General features: G+C 46.2%; 2 protein-coding genes across 2 annotated transcripts; one reads left to right on the top strand and one right to left on the bottom strand.

The window, feature by feature from the left end:
- Nucleotides 1–1,041: 1,041 nt before the first annotated feature.
- On the bottom strand, nt 1,042–14,006 carry GNL1 (G protein nucleolar 1 (putative)). The gene is made up of 12 exons (XM_007951417.2): nt 13,934–14,006; nt 13,353–13,518; nt 12,883–13,019; nt 12,571–12,722; nt 12,392–12,463; nt 11,016–11,223; nt 10,757–10,852; nt 10,154–10,348; nt 2,397–2,575; nt 2,153–2,315; nt 1,719–1,859; nt 1,042–1,286 (listed from the first exon to the last, which is right to left on the bottom strand). Exons 1-12 carry the CDS (start codon nt 14,004–14,006, stop codon nt 1,042–1,044), a joined length of 1,827 nt encoding a protein of 608 aa, XP_007949608.1.
- A 1,108-nt stretch (nt 14,007–15,114) lies between these two features.
- On the top strand, nt 15,115–18,589 carry PRR3 (proline rich 3). Its single transcript, XM_042782384.1, has 4 exons — nt 15,115–15,220; nt 16,075–16,137; nt 18,016–18,306; nt 18,549–18,589. The coding sequence occupies exons 1-4, from the start codon at nt 15,115–15,117 to the stop codon at nt 18,587–18,589; spliced, it is 501 nt and encodes a 166-aa protein (XP_042638318.1).
- Nucleotides 18,590–20,125: the final 1,536 nt, after the last annotated feature.

The following is a 20,125-nucleotide window of genomic DNA, read 5'->3' as shown; positions in this document are numbered from 1 at the left end:
AGAGCTTGTTTCTGCTGATAACGCAGATGATACCATAGCATGGCTCTGACCACCTGATGACTCCTAGTTCAGACCATGCCCTGGGCCACCTTGGCTCCATCCCAAACCAAGTGCAATTCAGGAGGCCAGGTCTGTGCCCTCCCCTAGGTATCCTGTACATGCTTAGCTTCTGAGATTTTAAGTAATGAAACCTATCTCTGTGCTTAAAGGGCTGGTCTGCTCAAATCATAAATGTACATGCTAGTTGTGTTCCTGTAATTAAGACTCTACTCCCACACATTTAATCAACATTCTCACAAGCGTTTTGTCTTAACCAGAAATTTCTATTGACAAGTTCTGGAGTTATACCACATGAAGCCCCAGGATTTGGAGAACATAATATATTCTTCTCAATCCAAATACTTAGGTGCTGAGGGTGGGGTTTTGATCACGACCAGGTTGGTGAATTTAAGTCAGGCCCCATTTGTGCATCTTTATATGCTCAGTGCTCAGCAGAGGCCCAGGTACACTGCAGAGCCTCAATAAATATTTGCTGAACTTGAATAAATCCTGTAAACATCTCACTTGGAGACATCCGCTTGTGACACTTCTTACTGCTTCTTCTCCCAGGGGGTACAATCCCAGGTCTGGCAGCAGGGGGCGCACAGGGCAGCTACTTGTCAGAGAGGGAAAGGCACATGCTCCAAAAGGGAGTTGGATTTAGATCAAACCTCAAAAAACTGAACTGGCTCCCCTTCCCATTTTGGTAAAGGGATTCCCAAGACGCCAAGTGGGAGAGCGGGCACAGGAAGCTGTTTTCAGGGCCTTAGAACCTGCTGAATTAATTCCTAAAAAAACTAACTTAGCAAACAGAACGCACCAAAAAAAAAAAAAACTTTCCAAAGTTGCAAGCCTAAACCAGCCGCTCTCACCTCAGTCCATCTGGGGAAGGGGCTACAAAGCAGACAATCTTTATTCACAATTGGGGCGGCAGAGGGGAGATACCCCCAGGTCAGTCCAAAAGCAAAGATACTAGGTAGGGAAATGGCGCAGGGGGGGGACTCAGCATTCATCCTCACCCAGAAGGGCATAAGGGTTTCGGGCAGCCAGGCTGGACCCCGTAGCTGAGGTTGGGGTGTCCTCATCCCCTTCCCCCTCCTCATCTGCATCCCGATCTTCCTCTCCCTCCTCCTCACAGGAACTGCTCAGCTCTTCCTCTTCCTCCTCCTCCTCCTCATCACCTGCTGGCCCCACCCTGCCCTGCAAAACCACCAGCTCCATGGTCTCTGGATGGGATTCCCAAGTGCCTGGAGAACCAAAACAAGAAGGAAAAAAAAAAGGGAAGAGAGTTTTGAGCAAGGAACTAAAGCCAGAGAAAGATGGAGAAGAGGCAAAGGCTAGCAATAATAAGAAGTAGCTTTATAGTTACAATATAGCTTTATAATAAGCTTTATAGCTGTGGGCATGCATTCATTCATTCACCTAATACCTGAAGGCCTTGCATGTGCCAGGGACTGGACAGAAACTTTGCACATATTAACTTCAGTTTTTGCCACAACATTGCCATGAGGGAATTATTCTCATTTCGCAGACCAGGAAACTATCTCAGAGACATGAAATAACAGATCTGAACAAGAGGTGTGGAAACCAAGTTTGGCCCTCCCTGTCTGGCCACGAAGCCCACATTCTCTTGCCTAAGTGAAAGCAGGGGGATGGGGAAGAATACTTGGATCTCTGACCTTTCTGTTCACTGTAGCCTGGAGGATGAAAACACAGGCTGAGGCGGCCATCCACTGCCAGCCGTAGGAGGCTGTTGGCTGCTCTGTACACGTCATTCCGAGCTGCCTTGGCTGTCTTGTAACCACGTTTCTCTGCCCAGGCTAGAGTGATAAAAGAACAATGGGAGAGAAGTCAGTTAACCAGGTGCCAGTCACCATGATGGCCATTCCCATAACACAGTCTTTCTGGCTTCCCTGAGAACATTCTAGGCCAAAGATCTTGCTGGCTTTGGGATAGAAATACAGAGTTGAGTGGACAACTGCTTTGTCCAATGACAGAATCTCTGAGAAGAGGAAAAGGAGATAGGACAGGGTAAACGGCAATGTCAGAAGGATGGCTGGTAAGGGAGGGCAGATGAAGCCAGGTGGGGAGAAGTCAGACACATGGAGCCCACCTTCACATATGTCCCAGGCACACCAGGCATGTTCTGCTGAGGAGTCCTCAGCTTCTGGGTGGCGCAGGTGGAGTAGAGCCTGCACGGGGATTCGGGAGGCCAGATAGCCCACAGCTGTGTACGGCTCCTGGATTTGGGCAATGGGGTAAATCCCTGCCAGAACCTGAGGGAAACAAGAGCACTCAGCCTTCTTCCTCCTTTCCCACCTTCTCTCTCTCTCCCCCTGTTCCCTTTGCCCAAGTACCTGCAACTGCCTGGGCAGGAGAGAGGGGAAGATGAGGCCTGGGCAGTCACAGAGTTTCACAGAGGGAGTGAGGAAGTAGGTCTGAAAGTATCTGGTGTGGCCTGGTGTTCTGGAGACACTCACGACCTTCCGCCCCACCAGACCATTGATCAGCGAGGATTTTCCCACATTGGGGAAACCTGGGAAAGGGAAGAAAAGCACAAAGAAAATTAACATTTCACAGGTCCTCACTCTGTGACAGGCAGGACTTGGATGCTGCCTTAGCTATACATGAAAGCAGAATTAACATTCAACAATAAAGGAAGCTGTACAACACTGAACAGTGCAAGCAAGTTATGGCTTTGGATTGCCAGGGGTGAATCCTGGCTTCTCCACTTACCAGCTTTGTGACCTTAAGTCAATTCACTTAACTTTCTAAGCCTGTTTCCCTTTTTACAGTGTAGATGTCTTCCACCTCAGAGTAATCAGAATTCAGATAACATATAACTGCATGGTCAGTGTCTGCAGTATAGTATAGTAAACCAAACCAAACTCACCACCACTGAGTTGACTGTGATTCATAGTGACCTTACAGGACAGAGTAGAACTGTCCCATAGGGTTTCTAAGGCTATAAATATTTACAGAAGCAAATTGCATCTTCATCCCACAGAGCACCTGATGGGTTCAAACCACTGGCATTTTGGTTAGCACTCCAATGCTTTACCCATAGTACCACCAAAGTTCCATACAATACAAGTGTTCAAAACAAGTGAGACATGCATCTCATATAACTATCAGTAATTTGTTCAAGAAGACTGCAAATCGCACTATTTACAATAGCCAAAACTTGGAAACAACCTAGATGTCCAACAACTGAGGAATGGATAACCAAACTTTGGTACATTCACACAATGGAATACTATGCAACGCTAAAGAATAATGTAGAATCTGCAAAACACCGCATAACGTGGATGAACTTGGAGGACATTATGCTGAGCGAAATAAGTCAGTCACAAAAGGACAAATATTGTATTAGTCCGTTATTGTGAAAGTTAAGGAAAGGTTTATATATTGGAGGACATTTTCTTGTTGGTTACCAGGGGTGGGAGGGAAGGGGAGGGAATGCTGTTAGATAGATAGAGATAAATATTGATTTGGGTGAAGAGAAGGGCAATGTACCAAATGTGAGTGACCAATATGGCAGCATTGAGGATGAGAAAGACAGAGAGAGTTACATGGGCAGTACAAACAACAAATATGAACCCCTTTGTAAATACAATACTGAGTTGTCAATGAAAGCAAACATGGGTATAGGGACGGATAGATGGGTGAACAAGCTAAACAATTATGTATGTCTAAATGGAGAGTGTATCCAAGATCATATACAGGGTTGGCAGACAATGGGCCTCTCGAAGAGTATGAAGGGATGGACACTGGGAGGAGGTAACTATGGGGAGGAAGTGGGAGGAGAGCTGCTGCATTGTAAATTTTGGTCAATGACATGAGACAAAGTATATGTGAACTGCTGTATGAAAAGTGAATTTACTCTGTAAATCTTCACCCAAATCCTAATAAAAAAAAAAAAAAAAAAAAAGAAGACTGCAAATCATTGGATCACTGCAGTTCTCACAAACACCAACACCATCATTCTGGCTGACTTCAGTACCTACATGCATCTCCTGTCCAGCACGCTGGCCTCTCAGTGCTTTGATGTCACTTCACTCCCCTCCCCAGCTACCCACTCCCATGGTCATCCTGGACTTGTCACTGCATACTCCCAAAATCTGTTCCCAGATCCACTCTCTCTGACCTTATATCTCATCTTTCCAGTTCACTTACACTGGCTCCTTCATTCCAATATTCTTTGACCCTGGCCCTAACATGGTAACACTCATCATGCCTGACTCATGGACTCACTTCCCTTCTTACCTTAGATTCTGTTACCCAGTTCTATAGCCAGTCTCCTTCCTAGATCTTGAACTACCTGGTCCTGTCTCTCCCCTTCGCTTCACTATGTGGAAAAACCCCAACCCTGTAAAATGCAACTCTGACCATTGAGTACCTGCTCCCAGGCAGCTCACTGTTGCTAGGGCAAGGTAGATACACCATCATACTGACAATGCCCCTTTTAAAACACAAGGAAGTATTTCCTTTCAAAGGAAGGAAAAAGAAAGGAGAGAGGAGAAGAAAAGGGAGGGAGGAATGCTCCTTTTACAAGCCCCATCATCCCCATTTCTCAATCCCCTTTATGGTAAAGCTTCTTAAAAGAAGTCTATTTTGTCACCACTTCTTCATACCATTTTTGTTGTAACTATAAACTATAACATACACAAAAACACAGAAAACTTCAATATACAGCCTGTTGTTGTTAGGTGCCATTAAGTCAGTCCTGACTCATAGCAACCCTAAGTACAACAGAACGAAACACTGTCAGGTCCTGTGCCATCCTCACAATTGTTGCCATGCTTGAGCCCACTGGTGCAGTCACTGTGTCAATCCATCTTGTTGAGGGTCTTTCCTTTTTTCACTGACCCTCTACTTTATCCAGTATGATACCCTTCTCTAGAGACTGGTCTTTTCTAACAACATGACCAAAGTATGAGAGATGATGTCCAGCCTTTCTTGCTTCTAAAGAACATTTAGGCTGTACTTCCTCCAAGACAGATTTATTCATTCTTCTGGCAGTTCATGGTACCTTCAATATTCTTCACCAACACAATTCAAAAGGATCAACTCTTCTGCAGTCTTCCTTATTCACTGTTCAGCTTTCACATGCATACGAAGCTACTGAAAATACCATGGCTTGAGTCGGGTGCACTTTAGTCTTCAAAGTGACATCTTTGCTCTTAAACACTTTAAAGAGGTCCTTTACAGCTGATTTGCCCAATGCAACATACGGTTTGATTTCTTGACTGCTGCTTCCATGGATGTTGATTGCCGATCCAAGTAAAATGAAATCCTTGACAACTTCAATCTTCTATTTATCAAGATGCTGCTTATTATGAGCTTCTTTAGTTAGAAGGAACTCAAAATATACATTGGCTGAGACAATGGCTAATGGCCTACCAATGAGTGTGAAGATGGTGCAGGACCAGTCAAGGTTTCATTCTATTGTCCATGGGGCACCATGACCTGGAGACAACTTGACAGCACCTTACAACATAGTGGATCAAAGAACTCACAAAGTCTTTATGATGTCTGCCTAGGCAGAGTACTGAATACAATTTTTTGCAATGATGATTCAAATGCAAGGCCTTGGTATGGAGGACACTTCTGTGTCCTCTGAAGGATCACTACCAATGAGATTATTTAGTAACTTACTTCCCTTCCCAAAAGACTCCACTAATACATTTTGTTTAGAAATTAGGGCCAATACATTTTGTTTAGAACATTTGTTTCTTCTGAATGAGTTGCCCTGCTCGCTTTCTCTTATCTGATAATGAAAGCTTACAACACATTGTGTTCCCTTTGTTACTTTGCCTGACAGGAAGCCCAGAGGAAAATTTAAGGCTAATTACAGTGAAGAGCTTATTTCTGATTCTTGGCACAAAATCTCCTTCTTTGGCAAAATACTTTCTGATTTCCTGTATATCTTCATTTTGTATTCACATGTATACAAGTAATTACGTCTTTTAAATGTTTAATATGTTTATTGAGGAAATAAAACCTGAGAATGGTGACTTTCTTCATAAGTTAAAGTACTCAAATTGTCACACGCAAAAAATGTTCCTTATTGGTCTAGTTGCGAGGATTTTTGTTTTCTCTATGTTGAGGTGTAATCCGTATTGAAGGCTGTAGTCTTTCATCTTCATCAGTAAATTCCTGAAGTCTCCTTCATTTTCAGCCAGGAAGGCTGGGTCATCTGTATATCGCAGGTTGTTAATGAGTCCTTCTCCAATCTTAATCCCACAATCTTCATATAACTTGGCTTCTTTGATTATATGCTCAGCATACAGACTGCATTAAGTATGATGAAAAGATACAACAATAACACACACCTTTCTTGATTTTAAACCATTCAGTATCCCCTTGTTCTGTTTCAAAGACTGCTTTTGGTCTCTGTAAAGGTTCTTCATGAACATAATTAAGTGTTCTGAAATTCCATTCTTCTCAAAGTTATCCATAACTTGTTATGATCCACACAGTTGAATGCCTTTGCATAGTAAATAAAACACAAGTAAACAGATTTCTGGTCTTCTTTACTTTCAGCCAAGATCCTAATGAATTAATGAACCTAATAGAATGAATTAATGAATCTCACATAACCCACCTCTGCAAGCAGTGTAGCACACTTCCTCAAAGGCTCCATTTATCCCTTCTGGGTCATAACCCTCTTCCTTCACACATGTGAACCACTTTCCTGACTTTTAAGAGATTCCATCCCTGTTTCTCCTTTTAGTTTTATTATCTGTGCACCCTTCAACAATACAGTTTAACTTTGCAATATGTGAAGTATAGAATCATGCAGTATGCATTGTTGTCTAGCTCCTTTTGCACAATGTTATGTGAAGTTCACCCATGTTGCTGCACATCCTCTCATTGGCCAACCACAATCTGGATTTCCTTTCCACCACTGCACTGAAACCACTGCTCTGTACATGGTCAAGCCCACTGGTTAAGTCTCTGTTCTCATCTTACTCAACTCATTAGCAACCTTTAACACAGCTAACCTCTTCTTTCCTCTCCAAACAGTTTTTTCGTTTGACGTCAGGACACTGTTTTCCTCCTCTTCCTTTTACCAACCTCTAAATGCTAGCTTGCCCTGGCACAGTCCTTGGCTTTCTCTTTTCCACCTACCTCCTCCCACATCTCATCAAATCTGATGGCTTTAAACACTATTTATATCTACCAATGCCTCTCCACATTTAAAATCTCTCCCAAATTCAAATCTCCAATCCTCCTCTCCCTCCTGAACTCTAGACTCCAATACCCAACTATCTATTCAATATCTCTACTTGGGATCTTTAAGATTTTAAAAATTTTTGGTTTCCTTCTCCTGCCTGACCCTCAGAATCTTCTCCTCTCCCAATCTTCCCATCTCAGTATTCCCACCTGCTCAGCCCCAAAACCTGGAAGTTCTTTTTCACTCCTCTCTTTGTCTTATACTCCAAATGCAATCCACCAGCAATTTTGTTTGCCCCTACCTGTCTCATCACCTCCACTTCTACCACCCTACTCTAAGAAACTCATATTTCTCCCATTGTTGTTATGTGCCATTGAGTCGGACCCGACTCATAGCGACCCCTCCTTGGGCTTCCGAGGCAGTATCACTACGGAAGCAGATTGCCCAACCTTCCTTCCGAGGAGTGGCTGGTGGGTTTGAACCACCAGCCTTCTGGTTAGCAGTCAAGTGCCTTAGGCACTACGCTACCAGAGCTATTTCGCCCCGGACTACTGAAACAGCCTCCACTGCTTTCTCTTCTTCCTTTCTTGCCATGCCCAAGCATATATTCTCCATTCCACAGATGAACTTTAAAAAAGGAAACCAGAGCCTGTCATTCAGCTCAAAATCCACCACAATGGATTCAGGCAGGTCTTTCCCAAGATGGAAAGGAGACTGAAAGTAAGTCCAGAGTATGGCCAAGGAGCCCAACTCTCTATTCCACTCTCCCAGTTTCTTCTGTGCTGGGCCCTTTTTTATTCCAGTATTACATCAGACTTAGAATAAAATCTAAAATGCCCTCTAATAGTCACAAGACTCTACATGATGTGGTCCCAGTGACCCTTCTGACCTCATTCCGATACCACTCTTCCCTGGCTCCCAAAACTCTACTCTTGCTGGCACCACCACCAAACTCATTTCCACCTCAAGAACCTTCCATTTGTTGATCACTTTGCCTGAAAGACCCTTTCCCCACATGTCTAAACAGCTTCTCTACTCTCATTACCAGGTGTCTCCTTGGGAGGCTTTCCTTGAGGATGCACTGCCCTCAGTCACTCTCTATCCCATTTCAATGCTTTCTTTTGTTGACCATAAATCATATTATCTCAGACTGTTAATCTATTCATTCACAAGAAAACGGCTCCATAGAGATATTTTCTGCCATTTTTATGGCAACATATCCAGTCCCTGGAACAGCACCTAGCACCTGGTGGTACTGTTATTTGTAATCGAGTCAGACCTGACTCATAGCAACCCTTCCTTGGGTTTCCAAGGCAGTATCACTACAGAAGTAGATTGCCTAACCTTCCTTCTGAGGAGTGGCTGGTGGGTTTCAACCGCCAGCCTTCTGGTTAGCAGTCAAGTGCCTTAGGCACTACATTACCAGAGCTCCCTAGCACCTGGTAGGTGCTCAAATATGTGTTAGATGGATAAGTGAATGAGAGCTGAAGGGAAACCCAAACTCAGGGCTGCCTGTGGCAGAGCCACTACTCTTCCGACCCCACCCCCATGAACAGACAACTCAGTGCAGGGGCTCCTGATGAGGACAGAGGCCTCAGGTGAGGGAAAGCCCAGGGTCAGAAGTCAAGGGGTAAGGAAAGTCAGGGTGCAGTGACCAGAAAAGGGAGCAATCTGTCAGCAATCAGGCAGGTCTTTCCCAAGATGGAAAGGAGACTGAAAGTAAGTCCAGAGCATTGCCAAGGAGCCCCACTCTCTATTCCACTCTCCCAGTTTCTTCTGTGCTGGGCCCTTTTTTATTCCAGTATTACCTCAGATATAACTGGACAAAGATCTCTTCTCACTTTTCCAATAAATAGAATTCCAAGGAATCCCACCCAAAATGAAAAGGGGCTCTGGACTGTCATTCTTTTCTCCTAAGAGCAGAGCCAAAGTTCCTGGTTAAGGGAAGCTTCTCTTCGACAACAGACTTAAAGGATTAAGACCCAGAAGGAAATTAATACTTGCTGAGTGCTTACCATGATTTAATGATAACTCTACTATGGGTTCATTGCTACAACTAAAAATTAGTATTATGAAACTGATTAATGTATTATATATGTATATATTTATATACAAGTCACTTAGAACAGTGGTCAGTACATAATAAGCATCATGTAAGTGTTAAGCTATAATAATAATTTTGCTTTTACCACTATGATTATTTGTCAGTCACTGTTAGGCACTCTTAACACTATTCCATTCATCCCTCATGTCCATTCTTTTAATTAGGTATCAATATCCTCATTTATAAAATCAAAGGTACTCCTCTAAGACTATGGCCCTTAGGTACCCTGCAAGCCTGGAACTGAACTCAGCCTATGGCTCAACTTTCAGCCATACAACAGGCCTGTAAGGTGAACAATAATACCAAGGAGGTACACATTCTTTGGAACAATTAAGCACGCAAAATCAAAAAGGCATCAAGATCAAAAAGGATGGGAAAGAAGGACAAAGGGAAAAGGTAAACACAGGAAGGAAGTGGGAAAAGTGCTGTTACATTGTGGGGATTGCAATGAATGTCACAAAACAAAATGAGTATGAAATGCTGAATGGAAAACCAATTTGTTCTGCAAACTTTCACCTAAATTGCAATACAAAATTAAAATCAAAGGAACTAAGACTCAAGAGTGGTTTATGAACTTGCTCAATGTCACACAGCTGAGAAGGGATGGACTTTAACACAGGTGTGCCTGTAATCCTGCCAGGACAACAGATGGCCTCCTCCACCTTGCCCACAGCTACCAGCAGAGGACTTCCCCCTCAAAAACCCTGAGGTCTAATGAAGCATGATCATCACCCCTCTTTTCCAATAGTGAAATTTGGCAAATACTTTTCCAAATACTGAAACTCTGTGCCTCCAAAGAGGCCACCATGCCTGGGCTGCCACTTCCTTACCCACACAGCCAATGGTCACCACTCCGTCCTTGTAGCGCTCTCGGGTTGGGCCAGCTGGTTCCATTGCTGAATCAGTCTGCTGCTCCACCAAGACTGCCGGCCCATCATCTTCTTCCTCCTCGTCCCCAGAGCCATTACCCCAGGTGGCCCCAGCCACGTCCCGAGCAATCTTCTCCCGCCAGCTGCTCAAGTCAACTACTCAGGAAAGAAGATGAAAGAAGTTCTTCTTAGAGCTGCTGTGAATGATGGCATAGACTGCATTGCACAGCTGATGGGACTGACTGGTGCCCTCTAGAGTTGGGTAGTGTCAGCCTGCACAACAGCAAGCCATAGACACCCCATCTTTCATGTGAGCCCAGCCCGAGAATTACTGCCATTTCTCTGAGTTTCTGAAAAGTACTGGGAAGACTAAAGGTACCAAACCACTGAGGTGCCCACCTACCTGCTACTTTTCTAGCCCCAACAAGCTCAGCCTGCTCCCTATTCTATCCCTCCCTCGGGCTTCTGTCACACTTCCATAATAGAGGGGCTGACTTCTGGAAAGATCAGCAAAACAACTCCAGGCCTTGGGTATCCCACAGCACCCCTATGAGGGACACATACCTTTTCCCGCAGTGATGGCTTCACAGGCTCTCAGCAACTGCTCCGGTCCCAGGGCCCGAGTCCACCCTCTCCCTCGCTTCCGACTTTTCTTCAAGACTGAGGTCACAGGGCACAAAGAGTTAGTACACTGGCTTCTGCTTCCCATCTCTGCCACCATCCTTGGGCTAAAGATTAGGTACCCCTTGTCAACAAGCCTGTTTTCCCTTTGATCCCCTGCCACCTCACCTCCAGCAGTGTGCCTTTCTAATTGCCCACTCACCACTACTAGGGTCCTGTGGACAGCGAGGATCCCGAGGGAAAGAGGTGAAAAGGACGATGTGGAGCTGGGGGTAGTGTTGATGGAAATAGTGCTTCCAGGCAACCACAAGAGCTGGTGAGGCCAGGTCCACTTTGTTCAGGACCAGCACCAGAGCCAGCCCAAGTTCTCCAGTCACATACTCATAAAGTGCTGGTGGGAAATTCACAACCTGTGGCAGGATTCATAAGGGGATGGAGCAGTGAAACCCAGAGTCCTCTGCCTCCAGATCCCCATTCACTAGGCACAGCTCAGAGACAAGGCTCTGGCAGTAGCAGATTCTAGGGTGAAAACAATGAAACAGCCACACTTAAGAAGATAAAACATAGGTTAGTAATACTAGTGCATGAGTCTTTAGGGGACTTACTGCAAGTCATGATGAGGGATGGAGATAAGGCAAAAACAAGACAAGAAAATACTGACTCCTAGCATGCTTAAATAAAGTCTAGTATCAGGAAAGAGGAAGAGGGGATTGACAAAGAATTAATACATGTTTTCCTATGTATACAACTGTATATATGTAAAACCAAACTCACTGCCATCAACTTGGATCTGACTCATAGCGACCCCTCCTTGGGTTTCTGAAGCGGTATCACTACAGAAGTAGATCTCCCAATCGTCCTTCCAAGGAGTAGCTAGTAGGTTTGAACCACCAGCCTTCTGGTTAGTAGTCAAATGCCTTAGGTAGTACACACACACATATGTGTACATATGTGTGCTTGTATGTTGAGAATGTGTGGCTCTGTATGTGTATGCCTATGTGAATAGGTATACATATGTGTATAGAAGTGTACGTGTACATGCCAATAAGGACCTCCAACCTAAATGTCCCCACTGACCTCTCTCTTTCGTATTGAAGGACAACAGTAAAGTAAAAAAGCCAAAATTTGCAAAAGAACAGTCCAGTACCAGAATCTACAGTCTTAACCACTACCCTAGCATTCCAGGTGAGGCCTGAGTCCTATAGCAACTAAGGTGACAATTGAGGTGGTGGTGCTAGAGAAATGACATAAGGAAGAAAGGGCACCTATGGATGAGGCAGGGGACGTCCCCAGTTGCCTCCATAGAATCTTCTAGAGCTCCACACTGGGATTTTCCACTGGCCTACCTCTGGTGGGCAATTATTTGTCAAACGAAGGATAGAAAGGGAGAGCCAGGAAAAGAATGACAGGCTATAACAACAGGTAAGTATAGAACTGAGTCCCTGACTGCAGACATCACCACAGGGTAGAGGAGCTAGAAATGAAAAAAGATGCCTCTCTGTCTCCCAACTCCTGCCTCTGACCTTGACTCCACAAGATATTCCTTCCCCCTTGTCCACCCTCACCTCCCTTACTCACTGGATGTCGGATATCAGTGATGAGCAGGACAATGTCAGACATCTCCAACACTCGCCACAGCTGTCTCCATGTCTGAAAAACAGATGGTAGATGAGAACCTGAGCCAGAGTCCCCCTCCCAATCAAATCAACTTGACCATGGGTTTCTACACCAAACTTTTACCCCAACTCTAGTCTCACCTCCAGATTGTGCTCAAAGTAGCTGAGCTTCTCAGATGTGTAAGCCCCATGAATCTTTCCAAGATACTCCTGGAAGCTCCGTTCCTCCTGACTCATCAGTTGCTCCTTGGACATTTCATAGCTCCAAGGAGGACGTCGGGGAAAGTCCAAGGCTGGGAAACCAATAAAAAGTCCAAGTAAGTATGAAGATAGTTTCAGGACTCAAAGGTGCATCCCAGACCTCTCCTTCCTTACAGTCAGCTCAGACCCTTCCAAACTCCCTTCTCCAGTGCATTTCCTTCCCAAATATTGCGATGCTGACCTCTCACTCACCTGAACCAGGCTGATAGACCTCTCTGATGTCCAGCTCCAGAACCTCAGCACTGACAGGCTGGAGCACTTGCTCTCTGGCTGCTCTCTTTCTCCTCTCCACCTCTTCCCTGCTGTCCCGCTCAAAATGCAGCCGGTATCTAGACAGACAGGGACCAGGAATCCAGCACAATCTTGTAGCCACAAACTCATCTTCCCTCCTCTTGGGCAAGCAACTTCTCAAAGCTTTCCCTCCAGAGTTGTTCTCTCTCGGTCTGCCTTCCTCCAAGTCCTCTTTCACAGATACTCAGCCTGACCCTAAGCTTCACCCTTCTAAAGCCAAACTCTCTCCACGCTCTCTAAAAGGACATTCCAACCTCACCTCCACCACTTTCAAGCCTCCACCAGCAGCCCGCGTTCCCCAACTTCCGGGTAGTCGTGGAAGCCCCTGCCAACACACCCACACTCCCATCCCCATGCCCGCCCACCCTCACCGATTTGGGTCGTAGCCTCGCGGGCCCAGCCCATGGGAAGGCTGCTGGTTGAGCCTGCGGATATGATGGGTCACAGACTCCCCGTCAGAGGTATCGGTCTGCTCTTCCCGCCGCTCCCGGCTCCCGCTGCGGCTGTTGGAACTGGAGCGCAGCCCATCTTGAAGTCCTACGAGGAGGGGCCAGTGACGCCAGTGCCGGCCAGTTCTCAGGGGCCTGAAGACCCCCTTCCTAGGTTGCCTGACTCCTCCCCACAGCACCCCACTTCTTTCAAGGCCTAGTTCTCCCAGCCTCTCTGCTGGGACCCTCCCGGATGTGCGTGGGGGTACTCACCCCTCCTCCAGGGAGCTGCGGGGATGGTGCCCGGTTCGAGCTGGAGGAATTCCCCTCCCCCAATTCTCCATCCTTCCCTCAATCCATCCAGATGTAGGGGGGCTAAGGTGGAGGAACCTCCGCGGTCTCCCGCGCTGGTCGCCTCGCGCTCTGCCCTCCCCCCACGCCCTCTAGAGATGCGGCGGGCACACCTCTCCCTCCAGATGTGCGGGAGCTCGAGCCCCGCCCCCTCCTCCCGCTCTCTTACTGACCTCGCTTCCGCTCCCGCTTGTCCTGCAACTGCTTCTTTTTCTGCTTCACGCTGAAGGGCTTCTTCCTCGGCATGGCCAGGACCAGACACCTGGCCGGCCCTCCGCCGAGCTCCTGCCGCCTCAACTGACTCCCCCCGGGCAGCCCCCGCCGCAAGGGCCCGGGACCCTGGAGGGGGCGGGGCTAGCAGGTGACGTCAACGGGCGGGCCGAGCGACTAGCCACGGCGGCCTAGGTAGAAGGCAGACAGGGGAAATACAGTCACTTCCCTCCTGGAGCAAGGCTAGAGGATGATGCTGAGTGGGCTACCCGCACATGAGAGCCAGTCTCATGAAGAGGGCGCAGCGGCAGCAAGGAAGGAGACGCGCGTGGGAGGATCAGACTAACTTCGTCACGGACGCTACCAACTCTCTTTCGGGGGAGGGGGAACGTATGTCATCACTACCTTGTGCGCCGTTGAGAAGCTACCACTCACCTGGCGGGGGAGGCGGAGCGGAGGGCGGGTCCTACCAACTGGGAGAGAAGGGGGCGTGGACACGTAGAAGCTGCTTTACCAACCCTGAGGTTGACGCATCCCAGGAGTGAAACCAGGTTGTTGTGCTACAGGGGCAGACGTTCTGAGGACCCGGTGGCGATCTCAAGTATCCTGGGCGCTGCTCTGCTGGAACCCAAATTCTGTGTCAGAATGGCAAGAAGGAGCAGGTTTACAGATCCTAAGGATAAGCGCGGGCGAGGAGGGAAACCTGGATGGGAAGAGGACTTTTGGAAGGAGGTCAGAGAGCACCAAGTTGTGCCTACAGCTGTTACTATAGTAACCGGGGACCGGATGTGGCGGATTTAGGATGCGACAGCTCTGGCATCTCAGGCCTTCTGGTCGAGACCCTCTGGACTCTATGGCGCACTGTGAGGAACGGGTTATGGTGTTTTCTCAGCGGCGCGGAAGGAATGGAATATTTGTTTAGGCCTTTATAAAAATGCAGCAAAGAGAAAGCTCTGCATTGTCTCTGTGCCTGGCAAAGATGTGAGAATAGGGCTGCAGCAAATTTTCCCCACAGTCTTCCGGAAATGAATTGGCGGGAGCATCAGCTTCACTGTCCACCGCACCCCGGAAGCGGAAACAGAATCCCAGCCTGCCCCTTCCTCACTGCCCTCCAAATCCCTCTGTAGCCTTTGCCGCAGCCACGATGCCGAAGCGAAAGAAGCAGGATCAGCAGCAGCAGCCTCCACCGCCGCAGCCCCCACTGCCAGAGCGGGAAGAGACTGGTGACGAGGACGACGGGAGTCCCATCGGTGAGGAGCCCAGGAGGTGTACCTCCCTGTCAGCCAGTCCTGGCGAGAAGCTAGGGGCTGACAAGGTGGGGAGGGGACCCTCTGATGGAAGAAGGAAGGGTGCAAGCGCTGGGAGAGGGAGCGTACCTGGGATGAAGCCTTGAACGAGGACTTCTCTTACCTGAACTCTAAACCTTAATCCGACCCAAAAACCTTTCTAGGGAGAGCAGGGGGAAGAGGGTAAAGGGCTTATACGCCCATTCGCAGAACGGCAGGGGAGAGGGGCCGAAGAAAGGTTGCACATTGTGGTGACTGGGGTGATTGAGATCAGATTTTCACAGGGAAGGTGGAAGTGCAGCCTTCTCTAAATTGCTCTTTCCTCGGGAGAACGGGAAGAGAATTACTTGTGATGTTTTGGATATCATCACTAAGGGCAAGAGAAAGTTATCAGTATCTTCCCTGGCTCCCTAGGACTGAGTCTACTTTTTGCAGCCCTGACACAGCTTTGCAAAGGAAGGGCAGATAGGTGGGATGAGAACTGGACAACATTGCTGAGAATGTATTTGGCTTACTGATTGGACTAAGAAATGTGTGTTGTTGTTGTTGTTATGTGCCGTTGAGTCGGCCCCGACTCATAGCGACCCCTCCTTGGGTTTCCGAGGCAGTATCACTACGGAAGTAGGATTGCCCAACCTTCCTTCCGAGGAGTGGCTGGTGGGTTTGAACCACCAGCCTTCTGGTTAACAGTCAAGTGCCTTAGGCACTGTGCTACCAAATCTCCAAGAAATGTGTAGTAGAAGGAAAACACATAAGAACAGAATGATCATCAGTCCTTTAGTTCATTCTGATGACCATGTTTTCGTGTCTACTTTCAGGACCACCCAGCCTTTTGGGCCCTCCCCCCATGGCCAATGGAAAGCCTGGTGACCCCAAGTCAGGTGAGGTGGAAGGGGCCCTGCTCCTTAAGTCCTAGAAAAGAAAGCAAGGGAGGGAGTAAAACCCAGAAGGGGCCTAAAATCGGAAGACCAGTGGTTCTATACCTAAGTAAATGGAGAGATGTTGTATATTCACAGATTGAAAACTCAATGTGAAAATGTCAGTTCTTCTCAAATTGACCTATAGCAGCAATGCATTCCCAGTCAGAATTCCTATTATTTCTTGTGGAAATAAACATTTTACATCTTTATATGGAAATACTGTGTGTCAGAGTGAGAGACTGCCAAGACACTCTTAAAGGATAAAATAGCTTACTCTGAATATCAAGAGTTGTTGTAAAGCTACAGTAATTAGAAGAGTGTGGTGTTAGTACAATAGTAGACACATAAGTCAATAAATAGCATAGAGAGTTCAGAAACAGGCCTGCACATGTATTTATTTATTATATTGTGGCATTAAAAAGATGGTGTTTTCAGTAAATGATTCTGGGTCAGTTATATATTCATGTGGGGAAAAAAACTTAAACTCTTAATAATTCTGTATGTGAAAATCAATTTCAAGTGGCCTGTAGATTGCTAAGTATGAAAAGTAAAAGAATAATTCTACTAGAAAAGAATTTTTAACCACCAAGATACACATATACCGTAGAGGAAAGATTGATAAATTGATCTACATTAAAAAATACAAACTTCCACTTATTAAATGACATTAAGAATCCAAATGAGTCCCTGAGTGGCACAGCTGGTTAAGCACTTGACTGCTAGCCAAGAGGTTGTCAGTTCCCTCCCACTCAAGGGGCATTGAAAGATAGGCCTGGCAATTGGTTTCCAAAAGGCCAGGGCCTTAAGAACCCTATGAAGCAGTTCTACTCTGCACTCATGAGATCGCCATAAGTCAAAATTGGTTTGAAGGCAACTAACAACAACAAAAAGTCAAAAGAAAGCTATAGAGTGAGAGATGTGTGCAAGTCGCTATTAGCCTATATAAAGAGCTCTTCTAGACAGTCTTTTAGAGAAATGGGCAAAAGGCTAGAACAGGCAACTCATAAAGGATCTCTGAATGACCAATGTGAACAAATACTCAACATTAATCATCAAATAAATGCAAGTTACAAACACCACTTTTCACGCTCACCAGAATGGCTAAAATGAAAACAACTGACAATACCAAGTGTTGTGGAAGATGTGAACAACTTCTGGTGAGAGTGCAAATTGGTACAACCACTCTGAAAAGGTGAGATTTTATCTATTAAAACATATATTCTACAGCCCAGCAATTCTACTACGTATATACTCAACAGAAATGCATACATTTGTGTGACAAAGACATGTATAAAAATGTTCATAGCAGCATTTTTCGTTATAGCCCCAAACTGGAAACCACCCACATGTCCATCACCAGTAGAATGGATAAATAAATTGTTGTATATGCATGCAATGGAATACTACACTGCAATGAAAATGAACGAACTACTGCTACAGGCAACCAACCTGGATGAATCTCACAAACATGATGTTGAGCGAAAGAAGCCAGACACAAAAGAATGCAGACTGTATGATTCCATTTATGCGAAGTTCAAAAACAGGCAAAAACTAACCAATGGTGTTATAGTCAGGATAGTGTTACCTTTGGGAGGAGGGAGGAATGGAGGGGCATGGGCACAAGGGGGGGACTTCTGAAATGCTAATAAGATTCCATCTGTTCACCTGGGTGGTGGTAACATAGGTGTGTTTACTTTGTGATAATTGAGTTATGAACTTAAGTATTTTTTCTGTATGTATATCAATATAAAGAATAAAAATAAGATCAGGATTTCTATATCAAGATTAAACTGGCCATTAATTACTTTTCTATGTCTTTCTCTCTGTCTCTCTCTATAGCTCTTCACAGAGGCCCTCCAGGATCAAGAGGACAGTTAATTCCACCACTGCTGAGTCTCCCACCTCCTCCTCGGGGTAGAGGTCCAATGCGGGGAGGCCTAGGTCCCAGGTTTGGCCCATATGGTCGTGGTTGGTGGGGAGTCAATGCTGAACCTCCTTTTCCAGGGCCAGGCCATGGGGGTCCTCCCAGGGGGGCCTTTCACAAAGAGCAAAGAAACCCTCGAAGGCTCAAAAGCTGGTCCCTTGTCAAGAATACCTGCCCACCTAAGGATGGACCCCAGGTTATGGAAGGTGAGCTTCATTTTGTTAATGCCTTTGCACATTTGATACCCATTACTCCCAGAATGGCCCACTTGTCAGAGTGCGCATGACTCTACGCTGTTCTTTTTCCTCTTGAAGTAAAAGTAGCCCTGAATGTTTCTTCTCCCATTATAAAAATTACTATTCCAAAACATTTGGAAGTGGTAAGGAGTAGGTGATCTGACCTTCCTCTTTGTCTACGTTTTATAACATTTTTTTCTTTTCTTACTCAGATTTTAAACTGCCCAATTTTCACTCTCACAGACAAATCTGACCGCCCTGTCTGCCGACACTTTGCCAAAAAGGGCCATTGTCGATATGAAGACTACTGTGCCTTCTATCACCCAGGCGTCAATGGACCTCCTCTGTAAGACTGTGCCTTCCCATCCAGGCTGGAATGAGCCCTCTATGACCTAGTGGCCATAATTTCCCTATGGCCCTGTGATAGCTACTGTGAGGCTTCCACCCAACACCCTCAATCAGTGACACACCCACCCTCATCTACCACCTCCCATTTGGGGTTCATTGTTGTGTCTCATCACTGGCACACAGCGTGCACTCTTCTGATCTGGCCTCGAGAGACTTACCTTCAGGACCTCATCTCTGCTCCCTTCAGCTGCCTCCTGGATTCTCTTCCCCCTTGCCAAATGACTGCTGAACAGGAAACCTCATTGGTGCTGTTTCTCATGCATCTGTCCACCCATACCCAGTGTTGCCCTCGATTCCTGAGAGCCCTGGAGCAGTTTCCTAACATTCCTTTCTTCTAGCTGCTGCTTTCAAGTCCTTTTTTATGTGACACCCCTTGCTCCCAATGTTGTCAGCTACTCTGTGAAACTCTCCAGGTTACCTGGACAGGGGTCAAGTGTGAGTGACTGGTACGGAGTTACTCCCTGAAAGGCCTCTCTCCCTACTTTTGTATTTTGTAGTTTCTATGTCAGTAGCATGATCCCTATCGCTATGATCTGTGATCACTGTGCTTTGTGAAACTGTGCATCCCCTTTTAGCCTTTCTCAGTGTTTGTGGCATTTTTGTGGCTTCTCAACACTAGAGTACATTTTATGCCAAAATGAGTTAAGCTCTTGGTGCCCTCTAGACTTTCCCCTTCTCCCAACACGGGAGAATTGTGAAACTTTCCAAGAGACTGACTCCCTAGTCCTTCCCATTATTCTCCCAGTGTTGGTTATTCTGGGACTGGCAGGCCCATGAGACATCTTAAAAAGCCTCTGATGGGCCTGCCCTGTCTCCTCTCCGCCCATTTTTAGTTAGACTGTCTCATTGTGAGGCCACCAGCCCTTGCCCTTTCATTTGAATTCTGTGAATCCACCTGCTCTGTCTTCGGGTGGAACCTGGACAGTACCGTCACCCTCTTCTCACTCTCTTCCCTTACATCCCTGGCACTGGTTGTTTTCTGTGAAAACGGCAGTGAACAGATGCAGTTTTGAACTGCCCTGAGGAAATGGGTCAGGAATTGTGTGGGCAAGAGGGAGGGATGAGAGCTGTCAGAGAACTGAGAATGAATTTTTTTTTTCTTTTTAACATTTTTTTCTTTTATATATTAGTAATAAATGCAGTGGAAACAAGCATTTTCTTTAATCCCTGTGTTCCAGTCACTTCTAGAGGTACAGATGAAGTTATTCTTGTTGGAGTTGGCTCATTCTTCGTTTAAATCATACACAGTGGTAATGGAGACTATCAAAGCTTAAGTTTCTTCTAGTTTGAAAGAACAGATGGGTTCCATCAACTTACAAGCATCATCTAGACCAAGCTACATTATGTTCAAGGGTAAAGTTTGTAGGAAAAGGAAAGAACA

Source organism: Orycteropus afer, unplaced genomic scaffold (assembly GCF_000298275.1).
Source record: "Orycteropus afer afer isolate SDZICR_OR568_19922 unplaced genomic scaffold, OryAfe1.0 scaffold00294, whole genome shotgun sequence".
NCBI classification, from domain to species: domain Eukaryota; kingdom Metazoa; phylum Chordata; class Mammalia; order Tubulidentata; family Orycteropodidae; genus Orycteropus; species Orycteropus afer.
Note: the sequence above shows the minus strand (reverse complement) of the source record. Positions and strands in the feature narration are given on the sequence as shown.